This window comes from Chlamydotis macqueenii, chromosome Z, assembly GCF_036417535.1.
Source record: "Chlamydotis macqueenii isolate bChlMac1 chromosome Z, bChlMac1.mat, whole genome shotgun sequence".
In the NCBI taxonomy this organism is placed as follows: Eukaryota; Metazoa; Chordata; class Aves; order Otidiformes; family Otididae; genus Chlamydotis; species Chlamydotis macqueenii.
In genome coordinates this window covers 4,653,682-4,669,114 of record NC_141593.1, presented here as the reverse complement: position 1 = coordinate 4,669,114, position 15,433 = coordinate 4,653,682, and the positions used below count along the sequence as shown (strand labels likewise).

General features: G+C 37.6%; 1 protein-coding gene and 1 long non-coding RNA gene across 5 annotated transcripts in view; both read left to right on the top strand.

Moving 5' to 3' along the window:
- PIK3C3 (phosphatidylinositol 3-kinase catalytic subunit type 3) overlaps nucleotides 1-15,433 on the top strand; it is an 83,643-nt gene that overhangs the window by 58,534 nt on the left and 9,676 nt on the right. For all 4 annotated transcript variants that reach the window (XM_086770193.1, XM_086770192.1, XM_086770190.1 and 1 more), the window contains one exon: nucleotides 3,655-3,745. In XM_086770193.1, the coding sequence (XP_086626319.1) occupies nucleotides 3,655-3,745 (91 nt within the window). The remainder of the gene's footprint in view (nucleotides 1-3,654; nucleotides 3,746-15,433) is intronic.
- LOC147596229 (uncharacterized) lies at nucleotides 12,723-15,336 on the top strand. Its single transcript, XR_015261458.1, has 3 exons — nucleotides 12,723-13,389; nucleotides 13,868-14,628; nucleotides 15,090-15,336. It is a non-coding gene; the product is annotated as an uncharacterized LOC147596229 (long non-coding RNA).

The window sequence follows — 15,433 nt, the reverse complement described above, 5'->3', positions numbered from 1 at the left end:
TTGCAGGGCAAATTATGGCTTGCGACAGAACTTGCATCCTCACTTGGGCTGTAGCAGCCTTGACTAGATACTTTGAGCCTGTTTAAAAATATGCACATCCTGTTATGTGTTATTATTTCCCTTCCTCTGAGAATCCCCAGTTTACACATCCTCAATGGGATCCATCAGAGAAGAATCCAGCCACAGGATTTGAAAGTTTTTTCCGGGGTGAGGTTCTAGATTGTATTGTTCCTTTCCAAATAAGAGTTTCCCCTGTGCTGGTCATGAGAGAAGTCTGATGTTTGGTTTGGGTTACTGGGGATAGGTAAGGACAAAGGAGTAGGAAGCAACGAGGGACAGAAGCTGTGGTTCAGGTTGAGATTTGCTCTGTATGATGATATCCAGCTGCCTGGACCAAGGTGTTATTCCCTAGTCTGTTCTCAGTGGTATAGTGGACAGAGGAGGCCATATAGAACTGAATGAAAAATACTACAGGCAACAAGTGGAAAGCTGTGTTGGCCCTTAGGAAGTGCTGATTCTTTGGAAAGCTTGTAGCTAGGCGGTGCAGGGTCTAGGTAGTCTTCTAAGAGCTGTCAGTAGATGGAGAAGAGGGAAGAGCAAAGGTGAAACTGGATGGGATTAGGTCAGTTTTACCTGAGTCTGGACTGCGAGGAAATACTTTTGGAAGAATAAATGCTGTAGTTTATTTTAGCTAACTAGGACAGGATAGTGATTGGAGAGTGTATGCAGTCTTGAGAAGAGATGAGTCCTGGAGGGTCTCATCTGGCAGAAAGACAATGGCAGTTTAAACATAGGAATTTTTGAGTTAGACCAGGTAACCAGGGCTGTGGTTTGGGACAGCCCATAACTGTATGTTTTCCCGTCCTGTCTTTATAGTGGAAGTTTGTGGCTTCAAATTTGATACAGTATTGCAATGTCAACAGCCTAAATATTTGGTTAGTTTAGGACATCTATATGCTAAGGGGTCAGTAAATGTTGAAAAACTACGTAAAGGAGTGCTTAGGATCAAACACGTATTTGATGAGATACTGAGCACTTAAAACCAGAAGTTACTGTTCTCAGAAAGATGGCAGTTAGCATTTTAACTTTTGTCTGATGTGGATTTCTTTCTTTGTATACGTGACGCCTCTTCTGTGTAGGAGCAGAGTTACTTTGTTGCTTCTTTTTTTTTTTTTTTTTCAGAACCTCCTTGTTTTTAGCACTTCATGTTCAAACTATAAGTTTAGTCAACCTCCAGCATAGCTGAGTGCTCATTTATTTTTGTAAATTGATTTGTACTGAGCTTTCAGGAAAACAAAGAATGCATGAAGAAGGATTTAGGGTCAGATTTAGATGCTTAATTGAAGCTCCTTAAACCTAGAAAAACTGATCACCTAGCTCAATCTGGCTGTGGATGGAGGTCAGCCGTTCCAGAGGCCTTTGTAACATATTTGTCAAAGGCAGGTGGTATGACTTGCTTGACAAAGATGTTTGATTTTTACAGGTCATATTCCTGACTCAGGTGTTTCAGCAAAATGTCTACTCTTAGGATGAAGTTGACCAGTTGTGAACATCTTGTTACATTTGCCAAGGATGTTGCCTCTGGGAAGGATGACAGCCAATTGTGTGAAGTAGGAAGCTCTTACCTCTCTTGTCCAGTCCCAGTTTTTTAATAATTTTCTAAAAATCTGTGAAACATTACAAGGATCCTAGAGGCAGCTAACAGATTTACTTAATAAGCTCTTTTTCGTCCTTAAACTGACATCTAGTTGATTACTGAGTTACAGAAATGTTGAGTTGAAGGGCAGAGGAGAGACTTGCAGACAGTATCATGAGCAACTCTTTCCTAATTTCTGTTTCTTCCCACTCCACTCAAAATTACCTTTTTTTTTTTTTTTTTTTTTTTTTTTTTAAATTCGGTTCCTCAGATGATCTTCTGCTTCCAGTACTTTTAGTTTACTACTGAGAACCAAAAGACTTCATTGTGTGGAACAGAACCAGCTCTTAACTGGCGTCTGGCAATGATGCCTAGGCGTTTGAAATATCTTTTACAAACTTATGTCACTTTAGTGACCCCAGAAACCTGTAGTGCTCCTAAGCTCTTATCCTATGTGGTTCAAGTGCAAAAGAGATTCAGACTCTGGAGTCCTGGGTCAGTTCAAAGGGAGGACTACCAATGGAGCTACCAATGACCTAGGAAGAGACTTGACAGAAAGTAGCTGTAAGCTTTAAGCATGTTTAAAGTGAGATTTGCTTGTTTCAGGCAAGTAGGAAAAATTTTCATTAAAATCTGTGATGATTGTTCCTGGCACCAAAGGAACTTGACTGCCAGATTTCTTAGCCAAAACTCAACAAAATGGTAGTGTAAATTTTTTTCTTTCTTTTAAGCTGTGATAAAAGTCATTTTCCTAATTCCAGCCCCTCATCTCTGCTAGAGTGAAGCAGAGCAGCTGAAACAAATTAGACACAGAAGATTTCTACCCAAAGAGTTTATTTTAAATGTTTGTATAATAGACAGTTAAAGCTTACATTGGAATATGTTCGGTAGTGCTAATTGCAGTTAATATAGAAGTGTCAAGAGTTTTTGGTGGAATTGTACTTTTCTAGAGTGATTTTTTTGTTGTTGTTGAGCAGTGTTTACTTTATAAAATATGGCTGTGGAGCAGTCCTTTTGTGTAATTAAACTACTTCGTACTCCTTGCAATTGTCAGCTTTTATATATTCAGCAGCTTGCTAATAAACAAGTTTGGCTGGTAAGAATTCATTTTCTATCATCTATGAAGCTTCAAGTGATCTTAGGAAAGCAACATTTCAGATTTTGAAGTCAGTTACATACTTTGTCTCTGAAAGGGGACCTAGATCTGTTTACAGAGGAAGGGAAGTTTCAGTTTATGATGAACAGCTTGAAAATTATCCTTTCAAAAGGCAGCTTACAGCTAATTTCCTTCAAGGGCAAAATGGTGTTCTTTAAAAGATTCGTGAGTACTTCCAACACCGTGTTAAAACTGAAAGCTCTACTCTGTCTTGTCTGTTTTAATGGTTATAAATGACATTTGTACTTCATAAGTGCAGGATGCCTACCAATGTTATTGCAGCTTAACTGAGCAACTGCAGACTTGGATCTGGTTAATCGCTTATATTCAGCTTGTTATGGCAAAAGCCCTTGCAGCAACTTGAAAAATAATCTCTTGTAATTGTGAAGACTTCAACTGTTTGAATACTAATTTATATAACACTGCTATATCACTGATATACTTTTTAATAAAAAAATAACCTTTGAATCAATATTCTAGCATATATTTGTCCTGCTGGAGGTAGAAAATATAATTAAATCCTACAATACTTGAAATTATAGTTGATATTTGATATATAAACTGTATAGATCAAATATTGCTGGATAAATGTTCTGACAATTTTTAGAAGTTTATAACAAAACAGAGCAATCTGTTCAATTTTAGCAGTGTGAGACAGTTTGAGGGTTAAACTTGCACCTCTATTATCCAATATCTTATATTTTTAACACAAGTATGTTCAACTGAAGTGTTATGAATGCATCTCATCTGAAGCATTACCAGTTCACAATAAGATGATGATGTGTTCTTAAATTAAGTGGTTCACGGAATGTCTTTTGTGCAGTTTACAAAGTGTTTTCACATAATCTGCTCTTCTACTTAGGTATTCCAACTTGATCTTGAACTTATTTTCCCTCATGGTGGATGCCAACATTCCAGACATTGCTCTCGAACCTGACAAGACTGTAAAAAAGGTAACTGGAAAGCTTTCATTGTCTTTCAGTAACCGAAGTCATCATGTCATACAGTTTTCAGTCACTTGTGGTGACTTATTTGTAACTGGTGACCTCAAAATACTTGCTCCCATTCTATGAGTTTTAAACAATTTCTAAAATCTTTGAAGTTAATTTTGAGATCACGTAGTATGTGTGCCTGTAAATACAGAATTTATCTTTATCATTGATGCAGTAGTGCAGTCTGCTCTAGCATTCTGTTCCAAGTGGTATTTTAGCATTCTGCTAAGAACAGTGATCCCACCTTATGAAACTTTTGATAAGTGAAGCAGTCAGCACTGACTATATCATGAAAGATTGTTCCATCTAGTCTCTAATCCTGTAAGTTGTATATGGCTTTATAAAACCAGTCTGCTGGTAGATATAAAACCAGTCTGCTGAAGATATGAAACCAGTAGACTAGTATATCTTCATCACCAAGAAATTTTTGTTTACTGTGAAAAGAAACTTGTGTCCCGTAACTCTAACTTTGTCCCTTTGCACCAGCTTGAATCATTCTTATCCATTTGATGTTTCAACAACAGTTGACATTAACAATACTGGATAAATGTTTATCTAGATTTCATTAGGCAACATTTTTAGGCAAATGTTGGCTTTTTTATAACCTGCTTTATAGTGAAGGACTACCTGTTTTAATTCCACAAAAGACTTTGTGGAGCCTGTGTATCCAATGGAAATCAGTTCAGTCTAATTTTTGTTTGAGCCGTGGATTTTCTCTAAAATGGGCTGTTCTTCAGTGTTTTCAATAAGGTATGAAAACAGAGTTTCAGAATCTTTAATATTTCATGTTTTAGTGCAATTCGCTTAAAGAAAAATAAATTGTGACTCCAGCCAAATCTTTCCTTTTGCCTGCAAGAATTCAAGCTTTTCTGTTCAGAGTTTCTTGGTTTCAAATTGATACAAAGTATTCACATAGCTATTCAATTTCATTTCCAGGAAAGCTAGGCTAGCCAGAGGTGCTGTATTTTGTGGTAAAGATGACAGCCCTGCCTACACTTGGTTGCTTTTCTGACAAACTGACAGCTAATTCTTTTTGTATATCAATATTTAAATCTTGCCGCTGTCCCTAAATGCCCTGCAAAGATAGCGTAGGTTACTCACATGGAACCTAGAGGCTTAAAGTAGAAAACCAAACCGATTCAATACCTACGAAGTTGTAGATGATGGGAGTAACTACATTTTTGTAGAGAGACCAAAGGAAGAGACTTTCCTAACAGTGTACTTGCAACACATCCCTATAAATTTAATCTTTATAAAGATGACATTTTTGGTTCTAGCTATCTGTTGGAAAAATGGAGATAAGTATATTTTTTTTTTTACTTCAGTGATACTGTAAGGAGGGGAAAACCTTTTAGATTGCGAAGTCTACAAATAGGTGCACAGTAAATCCTGGGAGAAATTGAAGTATGTACCTACAGGTGGTGCAGGGGCTAATTTTAAGAAGTTTGTTGTTGGCGGAAATAGTCATCAAGAGAACAAACTGATGGTTTCATTGTATTCCAAGTGCCAGTTCTTTCATGTTTGCAGCTATAAGTTTGAGACTTGCTGTGCATTTTAATCTTGCTCATCTCTGCCCAGAGTTCACTGTCACTTGACGTGATAGTGTTCATTCTCGCCTTGAATGCTCTCTTGTGTGCTCTGACATTTTTATTAAATGGAGTCTCCCAGTGTTTATTGCCAATTAACATGCAATATCCTTGTTTCTTACTAGTATCTCGGCATAATATTTCATATTGGTAAGCTCTGTAGAAGACCTATCGAAGGGTATATTGCTTTCTGTAATTAAAGATAATAGGATGTCAGATTTTGGAAAATATTTGTCAAGAATTGTCTTAATGTAGCACCATTTGAGTATTTCATGCATTTCTTAAACTGTCTTGCTCTACATAAATTTCTCATGTAATTTTCTTGAAATAACAAATCAAGGTAAAGAATTGAAAGCCAACAAGTCTCTTCTGCAGCTGCTAAGTATGTTACCATTCACTGGTGCACAGTAGTTAAAAATCAAGGTTATATAAAGCATGATGCTATTGTGTCCAATTGGAGATCATGGAAGAAAGCAAAATCTAAAAAAGTTCTAAGAGCTGTGAATGACATCAATGTGGTTACTCCTAAATTCCCTTACAAGTATAAATAATAGTGCCGCCTTTGCATGAAAAGAACATAAGTTTAGTTATTATATGCTGCAGCTTGGTGAATTGTGACTTTCATGATAGGTTAAAGTCTGTTTCTTCACAGACCCTTTAAAATGTGAAAAGAGCTAAAACTGAAGGCAAGTATTTCTGATAAGGAGTGCAAATCACTTTCACATTTTCAGATACTTTAGAGGAGAAGATTTTACTTTCCCAAGTTCTGCAAGTTCATTTACAGTGTGCTTGCTCTTTTAAAAAACAAAACAAAACCCACACAGTATTATCAGAAAGATAACCAAATTGTTTAGCTTGTCTGTAAGTGTTTTCTTTGTAGTTCATAGACTTTTTAGCCCTCCCTCAAGTATTGATATTTTATATAAACTCTCATTTTTTTTCTGACTCTTCAACTGTTTTTGACTCCTGTTAACTGTTCAGGTTTGGTCCTTTTGGTTCAAAAATTGTCCTTTGAATGTACTCCTGGAATTTGTGCAAAAAATCATACATCATAATGGGATCCCATATGAGCAGTTGAACAGAGAACCCTTCCATAAAACAGTTGTTGACATTATGAACTGCTGGAAGCATACAAATACGTTTGGGGCTCCTATGACAGAAATTGTTTTATTTAGTTCTCAATTTTTTTATTTTACTTTTTTTTTACTTTAAAAAAACAGTTAGCAAATCAGCCGTGTAAGTAGGCTGGGATCACAATCATCTTAACCCATTCTAAAATGGTGAATAGGTCATGGTTGATTGTTTTAAAATAATGTGTTATAAAAGTTATTTTGGATGCTAAATGCCCATTAGCCTGTCTCAAATCAGTTATGAGCTTTGTTAGTACTAATAAAAAAAGGAACAAGATGTCTTGCATCTCTTGGGCTGAGTGGCAAGTTTGTTCAGTCATTTAACAAGATAATACTGTACCTTGTAGGAAAATTGAATAAATGCTTTCAGCATCTCAATTGATTTTTTTTTTTTAAAAGCTTTAAACAAAAAAATCCATATGTATTTCAACAGACTCAAATTAGCTAAAGATCCATTTTGGACTGACCTGTAAAATTAAATTACCTTTGATGTGTGAGTCCAGTCAATAGCCATTTCAACTGTGATATCACTTTCATGGAAGACAAAGGTGGAGATTTACAAATGTTTCTGTGTCTAAGAAGATATCCTGCTTAGTAGTGTAGGTGGAAGTTCATAGCCAGCATATTTCTTACTGGTGGTGCAGTATAATTCTCATGCTCTGTTTTGTAGAGCCCTCATTTTTACCTTAGGCACTGGTGGGCCAGTGAGACTGTGGTCTCACAGGCAGCTGAAGTCAAGTCGTTGAGGTAACAAGGTAAAGGCAACCTTATCTAAGTTTGGTGGTAAATCAGAATACTAGTTTATGACGAAACCACAAAGAAATTTGTGTAGTAAAAAACTGCTCATGAAAAATGTGGTAATATGTGAAAACGTGCTAGTGAGTAAAACTGCCTTTTTTGGTGTTCCCCTTTTCTAAAATTTCAGACTGCAATCTACCGAGCCAGAATGAGGGGTTAATTTTTGTAATCATATACATATTCTAAATAAAAGTAAAATTTGTGTATATTTGCCATAGTTCAGCCTCAGTCAGGGCCAGACTACGCAGTCTCTCTCTCACTCTCCCCACACTCCGAGAGAACAGGGAGAGATAATATAAGAAAAAGACTCAAAGTTTGAGATAAGGACAGGGAGAAATCCTTAAAGTTACCGTTACGGGCAAAACAGACTCGACTTGGGGAAAACTATTCATTTATTACTACAAACAGCAGGAGAATGAGACAGAGAACAAGATAACCTCCCCTCACTCCTCCCTTTTCCCAGTGTTAACGTTATCTCTATCTCCTTCTGCCACCGAGCGGCACAGGGGGGAAGAGGGAATGGGGGTCGCGGTCAGTTCATCACACGTTGTTCCACGCCGCTGCTTCATCACTGGGGGAGGAACTCTTCACATTCCTCCCCTGCTCCAGCGTGGGGTCCCTCCCATATGCCACAGTCCTTCGTGAAACTGCTCTGGCGTGGGTCATCTCTTCCACTGAGTGCAGCTGCTCCAGAACGGCTGCCCCAGTGGGCCCTCCACGGGCCACAGCCTCCTTCAGGCCTCCACCTGCCTCGGCGTGGGGTCCTCCCCGGGCTGCAGGGGGATCTCTGCCCCTCCGTGGGCCTCCACGGGCTGCAGGGGCACAGCCGGCCTCACCATGGGCTGCACCACGGGCTGCAGGGGAATCTCTGCCGGGAGCAGCGTTACTGCTGTCCCTCCTTCTGCACTGACCTTGGCGTCTGCAGCCGTTCCTCTCACCAGAAATTCTTCACAACTGGCTCAGGCAGACGCCTCTCAGGTTCTCTTCTCCTCTCCTCTCCACTCCTTGAAGCCGGACCGGGCCGAGTCAGCTCCAGTCGGCTTCCCAGCAGGAGGCCAGAGGGTGAGGGCCGCAAGGCCCAGAAGGTTCGCGCCTCCCCCTGTCTGCCCCTGCTCCCGTTTCTTCACATCTTCTCTTCTTTTTTTTTCTGTTTTCCCCTTCTTAAATACGTTATTGCAGAGGCGTTATCACGGGACATTCTGCTACCAGTTGGCTCGGCCTTGGCCAGCAGCAGGTCCGCCCTGGGCCCGGCCGAGTCCACTGAACAAAGGGGAGTGACTTCTAGCAGTTTCCTACAGAAGCTGCCACCTTAGGCCCCCCCTCACTAAACAAAATCAGAACAATATTGTATGATAATAATGGCTAGAGTAAAATAAATTGAACTAGAATAAAGAACATTACTGTCATTTTGTACAGCTTGATTTCATGTGCTCTCTTTTGTCACTTCCTATGGTATATATGTGTGCTGTAAGAGGATGGCCACTAGTTAGACTGAAAAGATGGTTGGAAGTCAGTATTCCTTGGACTTTGTTATGTTTATACGAATCAGGAAACAAGGTAAGATAATGAAATAAAGTATTATGTAGAACATGTCCTCTTCAGTGAGGCACTGGATTATTTGAATTGCAATTTTTTTTTTTTTTTAAATCATTTCAGACTGGTAAGTTAAATGAGACCTTTTAGAAAAATCTTAGTGCCGAAAGCACTCTTAAGGAATATTATTGCTAACCTAAGGAATGAAAGGAAAGGAAGGATATTTATAGTTGTAGACTGGTTTTGCCAAAATATCATCTGCCTTCCAGTAACAACATGGCATACCACGGAAGTAACTGGCAGAATATAATTGTGTAATCAAGCTTAGAATCTAACTGAAAGCATATTGACTGGGTGTTGTTTCTATCCAATAGTTGTGAAATGGTTTGGGAAAAACGTGTTGAGTCAAGGCAAAATTTAACAATAGCTGGTGTCATGTACAACTTCCTGTAAAATAAGTATAGATTACACCTGTTTGACATGGTTTATGGCACAGGATGGTGTAAGCAGAGCTGAGCACTCTGTTCCTGTAACCTGTGAAGATATTTTCACATTCTTCTTGTTCAAAAGAGAACAAGCTCTACACAAACTGATTTTACTTATCGAAGAAAGATAACAATGTCGATATTTTCTTCCTGTTAGCTTGAAAAGAACCAGAAAACTCCCAATGACTTCAACTGGACATGCAGATTTAGAGCATACCAAAATTGGGCAGTACCTTCTTACTTGCTTTGCCTAACATTTGTTTAAAGAAATTAAATCGGTGCTAACCTTAATGATGCATTGTCACACCTAAAATTGGACTGAAAATTAGGTAGTCAGCATTGGCCTGAAAACAAAAAAGCTGTCTGAAATTTCACAACTATTCTTTGAGAGAGTATGGAAAAATATTTTTCAACGAGCTATCCACTTTCAGTGTGTATACTCAATAGCATTAGGTAAACTGTCTAGTACCTTTCAGCTGTAAGAAAAGCTTGGTTTGGTGACTCACTTCCCTCACTCCAGTTTCAATCACACTTTTTCCCCATAGAAAAACACAGAAAAAGGTGATTACCAACTACATAAAATTGTCCCCATTCTCAAAACCATAGGAACGCTCTTCAAATTCTTGGTGTGTTGTTTAACAGTAAAACGATTGTCAATTTTTGACCAAGAAAAAGTAGCTGTAGAGCTCGAAATTAGTTGTCTTTTTGATCCTTTAGTGTCCTTTTGTCCTCTTCATACTGTTTATAAAGAAAACTGTCAGCCTAGTGTGCTTCACCTCATGGTACATGACACGATCTCCTACTGCCACCCTCTGATTTAGGCTTTTCTGAAAACCCACTCTGGCTCAAAAATGTCACAAAATGAAATTAAATTGAAAAGTAGTGAAAGATTCTCCCCAGTTTGCCTTTCCGTTTCTATGGCTTCTGAGGTAATTGCCTTTACATTTTCCACTCTTCGCTTTTTCTTTTCCACTTAGCAGTTTTCAGGAAAAGGGTTAGTCTGAAAGCTCTTTATGTTGACTTGTCAATGCATAACTGATAATAAAATGAAAATTTCCACATACACACGTATTTTTCCGACAAGTGCCACTTGCTTTTTTATTTCCAGTAAAGCTGCAACACTAATTGTTGGGCTTTTTAAAATTAGCCAGTGCTGTAAATTTAAGAAGTAATGACTAAAATCTGGAGTCAATTATACAGCCAGTTTTGTGTAAGGAAGAGGGAGACCATCACTCTTCAGACATAGCTAATGTATTCAGCATTGTCACCTTCTAATGAAAAAAAAAAAAAACAAACCCTTTTGATTCTTCTACAGGAAAGCCAGATGGTTTCTATCTGTCCTTCATAGCAAATTTGACCTTTAAATTAGAAAACATCAGGGACCAGTGATTTATTGGCGCACAAAGAACTCGGCAGGCATAAAGGACAGTGTTCTAATTGACTGAGCTGTGTTTCAGATGCCCATTGATTCAGGAAGGTGCTGTGAAGATGCTGCAACCGTTTCACTTACAGGCGACGTTATTGTGAATGTAGACTCAGATGCCTGGCCTCCAGCAAGCAGTGGGTAACTGATGTTTGTGAAAGTAGCCCCATTCAGTTTTGATAGTGCCTTTGGGTATACACAGAAAAGGCTAAAATCAAACCATTCAGGAGAGTGGAGAATTTTCTTCCTACAGATTCTAACACTGAAAGCACCCTCTGTGTTTTCAAGTCTGTGCAAACATTGGCTAGATCTCATCCACTGTAATACGAAAAAGAATAGTATAAATGTTTGGAAACTAGCAAGAAGAGGGAGCCGACATGTTTTGTTCCTTTTATGTTAAACATAGCAAAGTAAAATGATTATTGTTCTACAGGTATAAAGGCTGAAGCAGAGATGATGTGACTTGAGGTACATACAGAGTTCCTGAGATAGCTTTATTCTAAGCCTGAGCTAATTTTGCCAGTTTTTTCATCTGGTTTGTAGCAAAACTCCGTCTGCTCTTTCCCTCTCTGCTCTCCTCCCCAGGAGTTAGTCAGTGGATAATTGAGAGTTAAGTTCAAAAGTTAGTGAGACAGAAAGGACTTCTAATTTGGTGCTCGACATGCCTTTTTAGGCAGTGGCTATCTGTCCCTTTTCACCCGACTGAAAATATCAGTTTTGTTAAAAGGTGGAGCTAGAAAACATTTCTAAGATTTATTAGTGCCAAGAGGAAATTTACTTTTATAGGAGAAATAAACTCAGTTTTCTTTGGTTAGAGTCTGTTTGTTTCAGTATTTATATTTGCTTGCTGCTCTGGGGAGTTTTATTCTTTATAAAAGTGTCGCATTGACATGGAGCTTATTTTGTCTAGGCAGACACATTCATCTTTCTGTCCGTTTAGGTAATGACACTGCAGCTGCGCACCCAGCTTTTCTGTTTCTGGGCTGTTGATTTTTTATGTATATTAATGAATTTCAAAATTAAAAGAAAAAGATGGAATAAACATCACAATATGAACCAAGTGTGAGAACGCCCCTGTGCTCCTGTTGCTGTGTATCATGCAGTCTATTTGCCTAGAAGTTTTTGACCAATATGATGAAATTCTGAGCTGGAACAGTTTCATCTTTTCCTAATGCAGCAGCTGAAACCCTTGTTTTCATGGAAGTTTAATTTAGTGAATGATGTCCACTAACATCATTACTGGCTTCTATTTTTTTTTTTTAAAAAAAAAGAGAAGACTACACAAGCTTGTTTAGAAACTGCAGTTTGTTCAAATCCAAGCCTTGAAAACAAAAGCTATTGTCAGAATAGTCTTTCAGATAAAGGTGCTCATGTAGATAGAGCATCTGCATCGTTTATACTGTGAGTTGATTGGACTGCAAGCAACAGGGAAAGCAAGAAAGTCTTCTGCTGAAAAAGATTATGATAAAGGTTAAGTCAAGAATTCAGTGCTATTTTCTGCTACAAGAGTGTTAAGTGCTAACTGTTGGTAAAAATTGTAAGGTAAAACAGTAAAAATACTCACAAAAAACCACTAAATATTATTGTTCTCTTTCTTGGTAATGAATTGATTTTTATCTGAGATTTTAGTAGTATTCAGGGTGCTTACATACAATGCATATAGTGACCCAGTGAAAAAGGACACAAGTTTCTAAATTTAAGCAGCAGGCTTTGCAATGAACAATCCTATATTGGAGTGATAAAATTTTGTAGCTAGTAGTCTTAGAAAACACCAGCAATGCTGCTTAATTTTGTTAGAAGAATAAATACTTGAGCAGTCAGCAGTCTTCAGAATGGCTGACTTACAATTAGTCTGAAAACTAAATAGGATTGAGGAAGGGTTCTCATATATACATTTGATATGTTAGCTTAAAATGTATTGCTGCCTTCTTCCGTAATTATGAAAAACATAGCTACAAATGTTCGTGAAGTATGGATTCAGATGCTGCCCTAATGTTTATAAAGGCTTCCTAAGAATTTCTAAAAATTTGATCTTAACCTTGAGCCTTTAGTACCTAATCCATTTTAGGTAACATTTATCAGTGAGAAATTGCTTGCTAGTAAATAATTTAATACAAGGATAACTATGACCTATCTTGTACAGTAGCTCAAGCTTGAGGACCAAAAAAAAATAAAAAAAAACCCCTCTGTACAAATCTGCTCTTTGCTGAGAAGGAAAGGGCAGTCTTGTGGTTAAGGAACAAAAAGCATAAGTGAAAATCTTGGAACTTGCAATGAAGTGAACTTACCTTCACCAGCACTATTCCTAGCTGGGTTTGCTTCTCGTCTCTCAATCCTAAGCCTGTCATGCTTCCAAAAACACGGAATACCAAAAGGGAGAAGGGTAAACCTGGAGATGCATTTGACTGAGTGAAGACACAGCCCTGACATTATCTCAGACCTTTGACTGCAATTTTTCATATGATGATTAGGTTTTTCTTGAGCCTTTTGTCTCTTCTTTATTGCCATCCTGGTTTTCATACTGTACGCAGTTCTGTGGGCCTGCCTTGGAGTTTTCTATGACACCAGCTTCATACAATATGTGTGATACCATTCTCAAAATTATAGGCTTTTTAATTCTCCTTGAAGACACTTCAAGCAAAAATAAAGTGTGAGTTTACCAGCAGTTAATACTTATTCTGCCCATTATTCTGGTAGATGTTATGCTCTTTCCCTCTCAATTAACTTTACAACTTCCCTTTTTCTAGTGAAATGTCCCATCAAATGTAAATATACTTTTACAAGTTTTGAAATTTCATATCTTTAAAACACATTTTTTGTGTGTTTTGTTGTTGTTGGTTTTTTGGGGGTTTTTTTTGGTGGAAAATACCATTTTTTTTCCATGAAATAGTTTAATTTCTGCTTGTCTCTCATGGTGTTCTGCTTCCCCATAACATTGTTTGTGGTGTGGTGTGAGTTGTGGTGTTGGTGTGTGTCCTTTAATTACCCCAGAATTTAAGATGTGGGATTGTAGTTAGTGTTTGCTCTGATCAAGCTGTGCCTTTGTAGCATCCTGGTATTTTTTTACATTACATGAATAAAATGACGGCTTGATTTTTGACTTGAGATTTTTTTTTCAATTTTGGCAGGTAGAGGAAGGGAGGAGCTTAATTCTGATTTTGACTGGAGTCTCACAGGATATTTGTGGTTTGGGTTTTGTGCATTCTTTGGGGGTTTGGTCATTTTTTTTTTCAGCAAAAGTGTAGTCAAAACTAAGTATTCAGTTCCTCCTCTTGATGTGCTTTCCTCTTGAGTTTGTTTCAACATAGTTGATAAACCTTTAATTTTAGATGTGATCATGGTGCAAAGTAGTATTTCTTTATTATTTTAGTGTGAGATTTTTTCTTTCCTTTTTTGGCTTGTTACCATGCTAATTTTCCATCCTGTGTGTGATTCTGCAGCAAGCGATGATCGACTTTTTTTCAGTTCTCGTAATAAGTTCGGCTTCAAGTAATTTATATTTAAAGGCTTCTACTCTCCTCCCTATCCCCTGTATTTTCTTCTGAACTATCCTTCGCAGTTTATTGCCTCTTCCTCTTTTTTCTTTGTCTTTTGAAAAATAAAAGGTCTATCATGGTAACTAATGGTAGCATTCTTACAGGACATTTCAGATTTGAACTGAAGTGTAATAAAACTTCTACTCGTGCAGATTCATATAACTGTGCAGTCCTGTTTGGTCATTCCTCTTAAGTGTGTAGAATGAAATAATTGTATAAATCATCAGATTTGGACTCCTCATTCTTTTTTTAATTTTTTTTTTTTACACCATAGAAAAATTTCTTCCTAGTTGCACATCCTCTGTGAGAAACTTTTAGAATACATGGTTTACTTTGGAACTTGGAGATTTCAAGTAAGAATTACTATTGGTTTTGTTACAAGAACCATAAGTCAATGTATATTAATCTTGTTACTGCTGTTGCAGCTCTAGAGGTAATTTGTCATCTTGCTGTGTTTCTTCTCAGCTAAGCTGCAGCAGTCAGTTTTAATTGCAGTGCTGAAAAACTTTCGTGCAAAGATCTAGTACTCGGCAGCATTTGATCCTGCGGTTAATTGCAAACTGATTTTAAGTTCTGACTGTGGGTAAATTTCTTTCTGCATATATCAATGTGCCAGTCTGTTCCTGGGGAGGGCGGGAAGTGAGTTTAAATAATCATTAATTCTGTAGAATTAAGCTCTACATCTTAACATCAGTAACTGCAAGGCTTCCTGAGAAGTTATTCTGTGCACAAAGTAGAAGATTGCTGAAGTGCTTGGTTACTAGAGTTGTGTAAAAAAAAAGCATTACAATTTTATTTTTTTTTTAAACTACAGTTAGCAATTTTGCCGAGTTCTCATTACATCACCTTTTCTATGAGCCTGAAAATAGATCTGATAGAAGTCTGTGCTCTAGTTTGGGGAGGTATTTAAGCTTGTGCATAATTGCAAGCATGTGAATAGTCCATTAAATTCAGTTGGATTCTACTGTGTGGTTCATTGGCTGTCAAACTGCTAATATGTCCATGGGAGGTAATAAACTTCCATCTCATCATGTTTGTTATGAAGATAAAATCTATAGTATTAGCCTGAAGTATCTTCTAAATCTCTTTCTGCTAGTTTCTTCCTTGAGAGTGTTAACTTTTTCAGTTTAATCTATTCTTTAGTTTTGATCAGACTTC